The 13,573-nt window shown below is 45.1% G+C and overlaps 1 protein-coding gene across 2 annotated transcripts; it reads right to left on the reverse strand.

Moving 5' to 3' along the window:
* Positions 1-5,020: 5,020 nt before the first annotated feature.
* Positions 5,021-12,580, reverse strand: PIN4 (peptidylprolyl cis/trans isomerase, NIMA-interacting 4). Of its 2 annotated transcripts, none has more exons than XM_047716028.1 (4): positions 12,424-12,580; positions 11,164-11,237; positions 5,817-5,936; positions 5,021-5,198 (listed from the first exon to the last, which is right to left on the reverse strand). In XM_047716028.1, exons 1-4 carry the CDS (start codon positions 12,464-12,466, stop codon positions 5,040-5,042), a joined length of 396 nt encoding a protein of 131 aa, XP_047571984.1. In that variant the 5' UTR covers positions 12,467-12,580; the 3' UTR covers positions 5,021-5,039. The 2 variants fall into 2 exon arrangements, with proteins under 2 accessions (XP_047571984.1, XP_047571985.1); XM_047716029.1 differs by having other exon boundaries at positions 12,387-12,515.
* Positions 12,581-13,573: the final 993 nt, after the last annotated feature.

The raw sequence follows: 13,573 nt of genomic DNA on the forward strand, positions 1-13,573 counted from the left end.
TATATATATATATTTAAATGTATCAGTTGTGGGGTGCCTTGGTGGCTCAGTTAAGCATCTGCCTTCGACTCAGGTCATAGTCCCAGGGTCCTGGGATCAAGCCCCACATCGAGCTCCCTAGGCAGGGAGCCTGCTTCTTCTCCCTCTGCCATTCCTCCCACTGTGCTCTCTGGCTCTATCTCGCTGTCAAATAAAATCTTTTAAAAGTTGATCAATAAATATATGAATTGTATATAAAAAGTTTAGAAACTACAACAACGGGGGGGTCGGCAGTATCAACCTCCCCACACAGTTGAAAATCTACATACAACATTTTTTTAAAGATTTTATTTATTTATTTGACAGACAGAGATCACCAGTAGGCAGAGCGGCAGCCAGAGGGGGCGGGAAGCAGGCTCCCCGCGGAGCAGAGAGCCCGATGCAGGGCTTGATCCCAGGATCCTGGGATCATGACCTGAGCTGAAGGTAGAGGCTTAACCCACTGAGCCACCCAGGTGCCCCTATATACAACTTTTGACGCCTCAAAAATTAACTACTAGTAGCCTACTGTTGACCTCAAGCCTTACTGATAACATAAACAGTTGAATAATATATTTTTCATGTTATCTGTATTATATACTATGTTCTTACAATAAAGTAAGCTAGAGAAAAAGTTAAGGAAGTCATAAGGAAAATACATTTATAGTACTATACTATGTTTATCAAAAAAATGGGGCTCCTGGGTGGCTCAGATGGTTAAGCATCTGCCTTTGGCTCGGGTCACCATCTCAGAGTCCTGAGATAGAGCCCCATGTCAGGCTCCCTGCCCAGCAGGGAATCTGCCTCTCCCTCTGCCTCTGATGCTCTCTCTAGTTCTCCCTCTCAAATGAATAAGTAAAATATTAAAAAAAAAATCTGTGTAAGTGGACCCACACAGTTCAAATCTGTGTTCAAGGGTCAACTGTGTTTAGATTACTGTTTCAGTATAATTGGTATCTTTTGTAATCCTACGTATTTTACTTTTTTTTTTAAAGATTTTACTTATTTGACAGAGCACAAGCAGGAGGAGTGGCAGGCAGAGAGAGAAGCAGGATCCCTGCTGAGCAGCAAGCCTGATGTGGGGCTTGATCCCAGGACCCTGAGATCATGACCTGAGCCAAAGGCAGATGCTTAACCAACTGAGCCCCTCAGGTGCCCCTACTTTATTCAAAAGCAACTTTCTGAGAAGGGATCCACACACTTGGGCAATCTGCCTAAGGGCTCCATGGCATAAAACAGATGAAGAGCCCTGATCCAAGGGTATGAGATAAAGTCTCTTACCTACCCCAGCCCCCCAGTTCTGGATTGCCACTCCCAAGGACCCACTATGTATGGACAAGCACAAGTACACATATGTATATATATGTTTTTACCCAAATGATAGTATACTATACACCCTGTTCTGCATCATAGTTGTTAATTTTTTTTTTTTTTTTAAAGATTTTATTTATTTATTTGACAGAGAGAAATCACAAGTAGGCAGAGAGGCAGGCAGAGAGAGAGAGGAGGAAGCAGGCTTCCTGCTGAGGAGAAAGCCCGATGTGGGGCTCGAACCCAGGACCTGGGATCATGACCTGAGCCGAAGGCAGCGGCTTAACCCACTGAGCCACCCAGGCGCCCCCATAGTTGTTAATTTTTAACACAGTTGTATATCTTATTGAATGGGTATATCATTTATCATTTATTGATGGATCTTCAGTTTATTTCCAACGGACACTTCATGAATATCCTTGTACCTTTTATACATATGATTACACCTACAGGATAAATTCTTAGCAATCGAGTTTCTGGGTCAAGGGGTGTATTTATAATTTTGATAGGTATTGCCAAACTGTTCTCCATAGGGGTTATGATGTACATTTCTACAACACGAATACCTATTCCCTCATGCCCTTGCTAACAATATGTTAAATGTTTTGAACTTTGCCAATCTCATAGGTAAAAAGCAGGATCACATTTTTGGATTTAATTTGCAATTATTTTACCCTGAATGAAGTTGGTTCATTAAGCATCGAACTTAATGAAAAAGACGCAGTTTTAAAGCAGGATTGAATGCATGTTTTAGAACTTTAGTTGCCAGTTCAAAGTTAACTTCCCAAGGGTTTGCTTGCTGTCAGAGACCCATTCCTGCTCTACTTCTCACAAGCTAGCTATAGCTGCTTTCTTTCTCCATGCCACAAATTAGTTTGCTCTTTCTACTTTATCTTTCCAGCACTCTGGCTTCTTTTTGTCAGTGACACCTGTGTAAAAGGCATTCACTTAGTATCCTGGGTAAACCAATGTCCTGAGAAAAGGATGCCAACTAGATCGTGTCTCATGCATATAAGGATTTCAGAATTTATGGCCCTTATTTAGAGACACAGTTTTGAATGGGGTTTTTAAAACCATTTCATCATCTTATGCCTACTATTTTTTTTTAAAGATTTTATTTATTTATTTGACAGAGAGAGATCACAAGTAGACGAGAGGCAGGCAGAGAGAGAGAGAGAGAGAGAGGGAGGGAAGCAGGCTTCCTGCCGAGCAGAGGGCCCGATGTGGGACTCGATCCCAGGACCCCGAGATCATGACCTGAGCCGAAGGCAGCGGCTTAACCCACTGAGCCACCCAGGCGCCCTTATGCCTACTATTTTGAACATGTCTCAGTATCATATCAGTTTATCTGTACTCAGGGACTGGGGCATCTGTTTGTTAGTCTGCTCAGTGGAGAAAATCTCACAGAGGTATAACCTTCTGGAGATGCCCAGAAACTCCTCTAAAATTAGAAACTTACGTGTCAAATGCAGCTGAAGGAGAACAGTGTGTTAAAAGAATCACTGTTGGGGCGCCTGGGTGGCTCAGTGGGTTAAGCCTCTGCCTTTGGCTCAGGGTCCTGGAATCAAGCCCCAAATCGGGCTCTCTGTTCAGCAGGGAGCCTGCTTCCCCCTCTCTCTGCCTACTTGTGATCTCTGTCTGTCAAATAAATAAATCTTTAAAAACAAATCACTGTAAAGAATCACATGTGGTATTGGTCAAGTTTTACTTAAAAACAAGTTTTATTTTTATTTATTTATTTTTTTAAGGTAGGCTAGTGTGGAGCCTAACACAGGGCTTGAACTCAAGACCCTGAGACTGAGATCTCAGCTGAGATCAAGAGCCGGATGCTTGACTGGCAGCCACGCAAGCACCCCTGGCAAAATTTTATTTTTGAAGCAGTCTAGTATTTATAATATTACTTGTACTCTTTTGTAGGTCATAAATATGACACTGTAAAATTTAAAAATGCAGATATACAGAACACTGGCTGCTTAGTCTAGTACAAACAACTGGTAGAACTGATTGCTTTTTCCTTCAGGAAAGGCTTATTTAAAAAGAAGATTTCAGGGACGCCTGGGTGGCTCAGTTGGTTGGACGACTGCCTTCGGCTCAGGTCATGATCCCGGGGTCCCGGGATCGAGTCCCACCATCGGGCTCCCAGCTCCATGGGGAGTCTGCTTCTCCCTCTGACCTTCTCCTCCCTCATGCTCTCTCTCACTGTCTCGCTCTCAAATAAATAAAAATCTTTAAAAAAGATTTCATAATGATTTCATTCATATGTGGAATTTAAGAAAAACAGGGGAAGGGAAGGAAAAAGTAAGATAAAAGCAGAGAGGGAGGCAAACCATAAGAGACTCTTAACCTGGGAAACAAACTGAGAATTGCTGTAGGGGAGGAGGGTAGGATGATGGGGTTAGTGGGTGGTGGGCATTAAGGAGGGCACATGATGGAATGAGCCCCGGGTGTTAGTGCAACTGATGAGTCAGTCACTACACCCTACCCCTGAAACTAATATATGTTAACTAAACTGAATTTAAATAAAAAATTTTTAAGAAGTAGAGTTCATTAAAAACAAGAGTTCAGGGGCACCTGGGTGGTTCAGTAGGTTAAAGCCTCTGCTTTCAGCTCAGGTCATGGTCCCAGGGTCCTGGGATCAAGTCCCACATCGGGCTTTCTGCTCGGTGGAGAGCCTGCTTCCCCCTCTCTCTCTGCCTGCCTCTCTGCCTACTTGTGATCTCTGTCAAATAAATAAATAAAATCTTTAAAAATAAAAATTAAAAAAAAAAATTCAGGGGCGCCTGGATGATGGCTCAGTTGATTAAGCGTCGCCTTCGGCTCAGGTCATGATCCTGGGGTCCTGGAATCGAGCCCTGCGTCGGGCTCCCAGCTCAGTGGGGAGCCTGCTTCTTCCTCTCCCTGCTGCTTGTGTGCTCTCTCCCAAATAAATTAATAAAATCTTTAAAAAAATTAAAAGAGTTCATATTGAATGGCCATTATATAGTGTATAGTATTAAGACAATGGAGCGAATCACTGTCCTGGCAAATCCAAATTGGCTAACAGAAAACAAGTATCTAGGAACTTATTTTGATTTTCATATGCTAATCCATCTATTTGATATCCAACTCAATGTGTGAATAGTGTGAACTAGTATTTGGCTTCCCTAGAGATGGTTTTTTTTTTTTTTTTGAAGATTCATCCATTTATTTGACAGAGAGAGAGAGATCACAAGTAGATAGAGAGGGGGAAGCAGGCTCCCCACTGAGCAGAGAGCGCAATGCAGGGCTCAATCCCAGGACCCTGAGATCATGACCTGAGCAGAAGACAGACGCTTTAACCCACTGAGCCACCCAGGCACCCCTAGAGATGGTTTTTAAATTAACTTATGGTATATACTGAGAACCAAGAAAGAGTAGTTGTGGGAGGGAAGAGACTACGGGTTAAAAGGAGTCTGCTTGACTCATCTTTTTTTTTTTTTAATTATTAAGTAAACTCTATGCTCAGTGTGGGGCTCGAAGTCACAACCCTGAGATCAAGAGTCACATGTTCTACCGACTGAGCCAGCCAGGCGCCCCTGTGAGAACACCTGCTACAGTGTACGCTAACGCTTCTGCACCCGTTTTGTGCCTACAAAGCCATAATGACAGAGTTCATAAAATACAAGGATTACTCAACACCTTTTAAAGAAACAAACAGAACGTATAAAACACATTCAGTCTTTTGTACAATTTTATTTTCTCCCTTCAACCATAATAATATGATATCCAAATTTTGTCTTAACTGGAGGGTCTGTAAACACAGGCTTATCCAGCCCACTTATAGGCAAGGCAAATGCTGCTTCTTGAAATGGTCCCACCATGGAACCTCTGGTCATCCAACCCAAGTCGCCCTGAAAAACCCAAAACATATGTGAGGTCAGGTGGCCCCAAAGAGGAAACAGTTCTACTGTACTACCATAGCTTGAGAATTTCCCAAAACGAATGGTAAGATTCCTAGGTTCGTTCACCTGGACTGCAGAGAAGTGGGCTCACCAAGGACAAATGGGTGGAAGAGATCCAACCCCGGACTGAACACAATACGCACTCACAATGTTGCTGGGTGTCTGTTAGCTGTGCCCATTTGGTAATGCCTAGTTTTAGACACAGGTGACCTGTACACAACTGTTCACAAGTCACCCATTTCTGCTTTTTAAGAACTTTAAGCCAAGATATGGCTAAAATTAATGGCAGAACATAAATAATCCCTACTGCTGTGTATCCTCCATGGGGGAGAGGTTTTTTTTTTAAAGATTTATTGATTTATTTGAGAGAGAGAGAACATGCACAAGCAGGAGGGGCAGAGGGAGAATCTCAAGCAGACTCTGCACTAAGCACAGAGCGTGACGCTGGGCTCGATCCCAGGACCCCGAGATCACGACCTGAGCTGAAACCAAGAGTCAGACACTTAAGTGACTGTGCCACCCAGGCGCCCCGGGGAGAGATCATTTTAAATGACAACAGCACCATACCCCTTGCCTGGCTTTATCTTCACTATACTGTGTGGCCACTTCATTGAATCTCATTCCAGACTTTAACTTTTCCATGGCTTCCATGATTTTCCCATATTTTTCACACAGAATGTGTCTGACCTGCAAGGAGAAAGTATGTTCACATAGTCTGGGAGACCCAAATGATTCCCTTTCTCAATGCAGAGCAGTCATGTCTGGATTACCCACATTAGCGAAAACACACATCAGGTTCACGGCAACAGAATCCTGGCAGTCTGCTCAGTTGAGTGACAGCCACAAACCCACTTCTCATGTCAAGACACTATCTCGGAACTCTGACTGAGATGGTAAATGGGCACTGGGCTGGGGGAAGCTCCCATCTTTACCATGTACTTCAATGGTAACAGGAAGAGATGTAAGGGTTGAAAGCTTGGGTCCTCGAGTCAAATCCCAGCTCTGCTGTATGATTGTAGGCATCTTCTTAAACCTCCAAGTGTTTCCCTGTTTGTGCCCAAAGATAGTAATAGTTCCTTCATGTTCTCAAAGGGTAGTGAAGACCGAGATAACACAGTTAGTACTAAATAAAGGTTAGCCATTACTTCATCAGAGTGGGGGAAGACATTAAAAAACACACTAGGAAATCCTTTTTTACCAAAAGAGGTCCAATGTATAAAGCCTCACAATTCAGCACTTTTGAAAAAGAATTGTATGTTGATTAACAATACTCATCCCTAAAGAAGTATTTAAGTTTGACCTATGTTTACATAAAGCCATGTTGTTTTTAAAAAAAAAAAAAAAACAAAACAGGGGTGCCTGGGTGGCTCAGTGGGTTAAAGCCTCTGCTTTCAGCTCAGGTCATGATCCCAGGGTTCTGGGATCAAGCCCCGCATCGGGTTCTCTGATCAGTGGGGAGCCTGCTTCCTCCTCTCTCTCTGCCTATCTCTCAGCCTACTTGTGATCTCTGTCAAATAAATAAATAAAATCTTTAAAAAAAAAAAAAAAAACAACAAACCACTCTATCTTTGGAAATGATTTTGTCAAGGGAGCTGTTCTGCAGGATTCCCAATTTCTCATTCAAACACAATCCATGGTTTCCTACTGTAAATGATACACCGGGTTGGGGGATAGAGCTCTCTCCCTTATAAAGGCAGAGACAAGCAAATCATGGTTGGCCTCAGGGTCCGACTCCTAAAATTGGGGCAAGGGGATTCTAGGCTCAAAGGAGTACTTCCTGACTGGAGGAGCTACACAGGAAAGAATCTGTCAAAAGGCAGGGCTCAGAGAGGCAGACTTCTATAGAATGTGCACAGCACTGTCCAGGGAAGACAGAGATAGTCTGGACACTGGAGAGATAGGTGTTGGGAAACAAGGATGGTTCATCAGACCTCAGCTTGGCCTAGCTACAGCCGCTTCGAGAATGCCTCCCTCTTTATGGTTCCATACTCGCAAAGCAACCTTCTGGTTGGTTCAGTTGCTGGACAACGAATGACAGCATTGATGATCACAGAGAAGGGATACCACCCAACATGTCACAAATGAATAAACAAGTATTCTAGTCTGGACAGCCTGACAGATTAGACATACCGAGTCCGTAGTACCTGTGGGCTCTGCAATGTGACTGAGTGACCGGCAACTGTGGAGGACAGCATCTCGGAGAGAGCCAACCCCTAGAGAGGACCTGGAAGTGATCAGCATAGAGGTAGTATGTGGACGCTACAGGAGGTGAGGAGATGACCCAGGGAGGCTACACACAATGAGAAGAGGAGAAACAGCAAGCTAAAGACATCCTTGGAGAATACGGACATTTAAGCCATAAGCCAAGAAAGATGCTCAATAAAGCAAAGCACAAAGGAAAGACCAGATGGGCAGGAAAGGCATGTTAACACAACCAAGGCACGACAGTTCCTTTCTTTTTTCAAATTTTATGTATTTATCTGTTTATTTGAAAGCGAGAGAGCACAAGCAGGGGGAGGGGTGGGAAGAGAGACTGGGAGAAGCAGGCTCCCCACTGAGTAGGGAGCCCGATGCGGGACTGGATCCCAGGCCCCTGGGATCCTGATCTGAAGGCAAAAGCTCAACCTGCTGAGCCACCCAGGCGCTCCACAAAAGACAGTTTCAAGAAGGAAATGGCCAACAGGCTTCAATGCTATGGAGTGATCAGGAAAGAAGTAAATCAATTTAGCACTGAGTGATTGATGACTTTAGCAAAAGCAGTTTCAGAAGAGCAGAAAGTGCAGAAGCCAGACTGTGGCAGGCAGACGAAGGAAGTAATGGGAGGTTGAGGGGGGCAGTCTCCCCCAGCTAAGTCAGAAAAGGAGAAAGAGCTCTTAGGAGAGAAAGGTCACAGACATGTATCTATTTTAAAGGTCCCTGGGCATAATCTCAGAACAAAGGGAAAGATGCAGTAAAGAGGGAAAGGCTTAAGACATAGCAACAAAAGAGCGTGGAGCTAATGAAGGAGCCTGTGTGGCATTCAGAGAACTGCTTGAATTCACTGGCCTTAGAGGAAAAAAGCTGAGAAGACAGCAGAGGGAGGTGTGGGTGAAGAGAACTCTGTTGGGAGGGGGCTGGAAGGCCACTGAGTTCCTGTCGACAGGTCTGGTTTCCATTTTTGTGTGAAAATTTAACAATATTTACAAGTTAGTATTTGCTGGGTACTGTGCGAAGCACTTCCTGCACGTTCTCGTGTGAATGCCTCACACCAATCCTGTGAGACCGATCAGTGTTTCTCAATCCCGGCAGCATGTCAGAACCATCCTCAGCGCTGCTAAAAAATCCATCAAGGTCCAGGCCCCACCCCCTGGAGATTCTGAGGCAGCCAGTTTGGGGTGGGACCCCAGGACTGGTAGTTTTAGAAGCTGTCTAAGGGAATCCGACGTACACCGGGGTTCAGAACCACTGGACGGTTATCTGCTGACTGACTAGAGCAGGGTAGTGGGCGGCTGCAGGTGAGCGGCAAAGGATCACTGCGCAGTACTGAGGGCTTAGCGAAGGTCAGAGACTAGGAATGGGGCATGGTCCCAATTCCCGAGCCTGTGTGACTCTTCGGCAGGGTCCAGTACCTCTGGGCTTAAAGGTAAAGGAAGCAGACCACTGGACTGATCCCAAGTTGTAGTTTGGCAAGTGGATGCAGCAGATGACCACAAGGAAAAAGAGTCAGGGCTCCCAGACCCAGTGGTCAAGCTCTCTGATCTAATTTCCAGCTCACAGGACACACGGGGCTTGGACAACAGACAAGAAGCCAGGGAGAAGGTGGGGAGAATAGGTGGGCTTGAGGTCTGCATGCAGAGAAGGACAGAACAAGACTGGGGGAGGCAGGAAGTGAAGGGAAAGGAGGGAAGCTGTTCAGTGGGTGGATTTCAGAATCTGGACAGCTCTACAGACAAAGGGCAGGGTGTGGGCCCAGAAGGGGGCTGAAAGCAGAAGGGCAGGATGTGGAAGGAGCATAGCCCCTGAAAAGCGGGAGGATTCCAGGGTCCCCTCCCAGCTGGGACCTTTACAAACACTGGAAACAACCCAGATGTCCTCTGGCAAGTGAACAGTTAAACATTATATGGCATATCCGTTCCATATAATCTGGCACACTACATCATATGGCACACTACGCAGCCATAGAAAGGAACAGACTACTGGTACATAAAACAACTTGAAAGAGCTCTCCAGAGGATTACACTGACAGCAGAAAAAGCCAGAGGGTTACATACTGCATCACTCCATTCATGTAACATTCGTGAAATTATAAAATTACAGAAAGGAGAACAGATTAGTTGCTGTCAGGGGTGAAGGATGGAGGGAAGGTAGGCGAGGGACGTGGGCATGGCTATCAAAGCGCAACAAGAAGGATCCTTGGGGTGATGGAAATGTTCAGTATCTTTACTGCATCAATGTCAATCTCCTGGTTGTACTATTGTTCTAGAGTCTGACATAGGATGCCACCATTGGGGAAACAGGGTAAAAGGTACGGTTTTTTGTTTTAACAACGGTGAGTTTAAATTGTCTGTTAACAAGAGAATTTAGCTCTGATTACATGTCACTTCTTTCCACATACCTCATGCACAGCCACACTGAACTTATTTTTTTTCCAGAAAGGGCAAGGAACTTCTTGAAATTCATATGCAGTGGAGCAATCTCTAGGCCAGGTGCTTGGAAAAGTCAGCATGTGAGGTGAAAACTGCACATGGCTAAAATTACCCTATGACATCTCTTATGAAGATGCCCTACTGGACACCAACACGTCAGCCCTCATTAAACCCAACAGAGTCTGTCTCTCCAACCCATGGCAACAATGACCACTTCTTCAGCTGAAAACCAGATGAAGTACTTGGTTGGTTTTTAGGGAACATGCCTCATGAAAACCTATCTTCAGATGCCAGAATCCCACTTCACATAACTGGATGCTCATATGAGACAAGAGATCAACTACGGAAAAGTAGATTCACGTCACCCATCTCTACCCCTGGTTCACGCAGTAGAAAAGTAGGTAGAACGGCTCACACTATATTCCCTCTCTCTGGCTGCACGTCTGGCTGGATTTATAGGATGTAAATACACTACGGCACTTACTGCACAGCAATGAAATGTATTCCTTACCTCACTGCTCCAGCTGCCGTGTGACAACAGAAACCGTCTCCTACCTCTTGTTTTTACACATACCCGGAAATTTGACACTGCTTGGTGGACAGGCGGTTGTCACTAAATCCTTACTGAATGAATAAACCCAAGTACAGGATCCCATATACTGACAGAAATATGGATATTGCCTTGTTGCATAGCACAAAGCAGTATGGTTGTCCACAGACTGTATTGTCCCAGGGCAGACGCTCCTCTGGGATGGGGTCAAGTACTTCAAGTAATGATTTATGATTATTCTCCCACCCCGGTTTTCATTATCAGGGCCCTGGCCTGTAGCTTACCCGTGGGGGAGCTATCTGAGGAGACCTGTGCCTTTGCCTGTTTATCTAAGCCCTTGGTTTTATAAAATATCATTTTCTTCAGAGAGTCAGGTCATTCACTTACTTATTTTCTTCGTACTTTGTATTGTTTCTTGATATGTATTAAGGATACCTAATACTTTTGTGTTGTTAGTACTCTATCGTTTCTTAAAATGTATGAAGTGTACATTTCAAGAAGCAATACAAAGTATGAAGAAATGTGGTATGTTTGAGAAAACGCTTAAAAGGAATTACCTTGCATATCTGAGACTGGTCCCTATCTTCCAATTTTATGTTATGTTGATCCTATAGCCGTATTAGGCTAGCCTCTTAGAATGAGTTCAGCATACTGTCTTTTTCCTTTCCTGGGTTCCAAAGTAACATGTGTATATATGTTATTGATATTCAACATTAAAAAAAAGGAACGAGTGACTCACCTTTACTGCACTGCCACCACCTTTGGGACCCTGAGCCTTCTTGTCAGAACTGTCACTCCCAGAGGCTGCTCCCCCTTTAGAGAAGAGATCACAGGTACTCATTTAAAATGCATCTTGATACTTACGCAAAGAGCCGAGATAATAGGAGCCGATAATCTGTCATAGCACTACACTTCAAAAGGGCCCTTTGCCAGACACCCTACTACATGAGGCTGAATTTGTCTGTGACTCACCTCTCTTTAAACAAGAAATGTGTGCCTTACAGAAACCCTTTATGTGAAAGGGATAGACAAGTGAGTGTGCTGATGGGTGAACCAGAGTGCTGAAAGCCCGGTCCAGATTCTCTGGACCCAATTTGAAATCCTGCCCACTAAGAGCAAATCCCTGAGCTCTTGTAAGATGTCGAATAAGCCAACTTCTGTGTTCACAGCAGCGTACTTACTGTTAGGGGCTGATGTTCGTAAGAACTATTGCTGGATTAAATGTTCAGTTCAATAAACATTTCCTAAATAACTACTAAATTCCAGACACTGGGGATACAAAGATGAACAAGCCATGGTACCTTCCTTCAAGGACCTCATAGTCTACTGGGGAAGACGCATGTAAACAGATCACTTTAGAATGACCTACGATCTATGGACAGAAGGCTATAGAAGCATAGAGGATCATTTCAGCCACTTAGGGAAGAAGGTTTTCTGGATGAGCGGAAGCTGACCAAAGGAAGAAAGGACAAGGATGAGGAGACAACACAGGGTGGTGGAACAATGTGGGACGTGTCAGAAACTACAGATGAAGCCCAATCTGAGGTGGGAGCATTATGAGATTAGTCCAGGGCAGGGGGCTGAGAGCTAGGGCACGTGGGCCTATGAATCCCACTAAGGAACCTGGAATTTGTCCTAGGTTGTCCCTATTTTCTTGTCCCTATTTTCTCAAATCTCACTCCTCTAAACCCTTACCTCCCTAACTCTACTGGATCCGGGTCCTTCACGTCAGCCTCACTCTCAGGTTTTCTCCATTCTGAAAAAACAGAACTTTCTCTTCATCCTCTGTCCTCTCCTATCTACCACCTAATTTTTATGCTTTTTTCAATTAAGGCTTTCCAAAGAAGTCCGCACTGATTGCCTCCAACTTCTCACTTCCCGGTCAACCCTCCTCTAGTCACTGGCCACCAGCTGCCCCCGTCCCGGACCCCGGGGGTCGCCGGTCTGCGACCTCCTCCTCACCCGACCCCATTCTCTCTGGTTGCTACGGCCGCTCTACCTTTCCCCCCTTTCCCGGAACCACTTTTTCCCTTGGGCGGCATCTTCGGAACTTGCGGCAGAACCCTCAAAGGCTTCGTTTGCCGTACAAAGCCCCTTCAGGCCCCAAGGGCATGTCCGGAACACATGCCTGAAAACGGCACCCAAACGGACCGTTTTTGCTGCGGCCCTGGAAGCAGGCATATTCTGGGGCAGACCCGGTCCTTGGACCCTTGGACCAGTGGAGCTGAAGATGGCTGACCAATAAGAAGTTTGGATCGTTGGGGGGGGCGGAGCCAAAGATAGAGCAGGGGCGGGAAACCCTGCCTCTGCGGTTTTTTGGTGGTGGTTGTTTTTTCTGTCGCACGCACTTGTTTGCGCCAGCTCCCATGCTCCCCCACTTCTCGGCCGGTTCCTCTACGCGTGCGTAGTGGATGGCGCGGGCCTCTGCAGTCCCTTGGCGCCGGCTCTAGCCAATCCCGTGGGGCCTCCAGACAAAGGGAAGGGAGGAAGAACCGCAGTGGCGGCTCCCTCTTTTTGCTCCCTCCCAAGCACAGACCTGCCCTCCGTTGCGGTTTTTTCATTTTGAAATTTTAGTCTGCGTTTGTAGGTGATTGGATTTAAAAGGTAGTTTTATTAAAAAAGGCTATCACCCCTCTGCCTCTTGTCATGGAGGAAGAATTGCGAGCAGGCTAAATGTCCCTCCATAGGGTATTGCTTAAATAAATAATGTCTCAACCACACAAAAGGATATGCGCCATTTAAAATAACGAGTGTAAAGCTGTCTGTAGAGACACAGGAAATGGCCTTAAGGAAGGTTACAGACCAAGCTATGAAATAGGGTACATTTTTCTGGAAAAAGAGAAAGTGTGCATATGAAAGACAGGAAGGCTATCCAGCAAAATGGAACCAGTGGTGCTAGTACAGGTTGTTGTGTGTGTTTCTGTGTGTTTTCCCAAATTTCTGTAATGGTGCAGCATAAAAAGTACTTAAAAGCATGCATTCTGGAGCCAGACCGCCTCACCTCCAATCCCTGTTCCACCATCTGGCTACTAGCTCTGTGACCTTGAGGAAATTACCTCATCCCTCTTTGGCTCAGTTTCATCATCTGTAAAATGGAGTCGTTGATAATAGTACCTACTTACAGGATGTTAAGAGAATTAAACAAGTTC

Source organism: Lutra lutra, chromosome X (genome assembly GCF_902655055.1).
Source record: "Lutra lutra chromosome X, mLutLut1.2, whole genome shotgun sequence".
Taxonomy (NCBI): domain Eukaryota; kingdom Metazoa; phylum Chordata; class Mammalia; order Carnivora; family Mustelidae; genus Lutra; species Lutra lutra.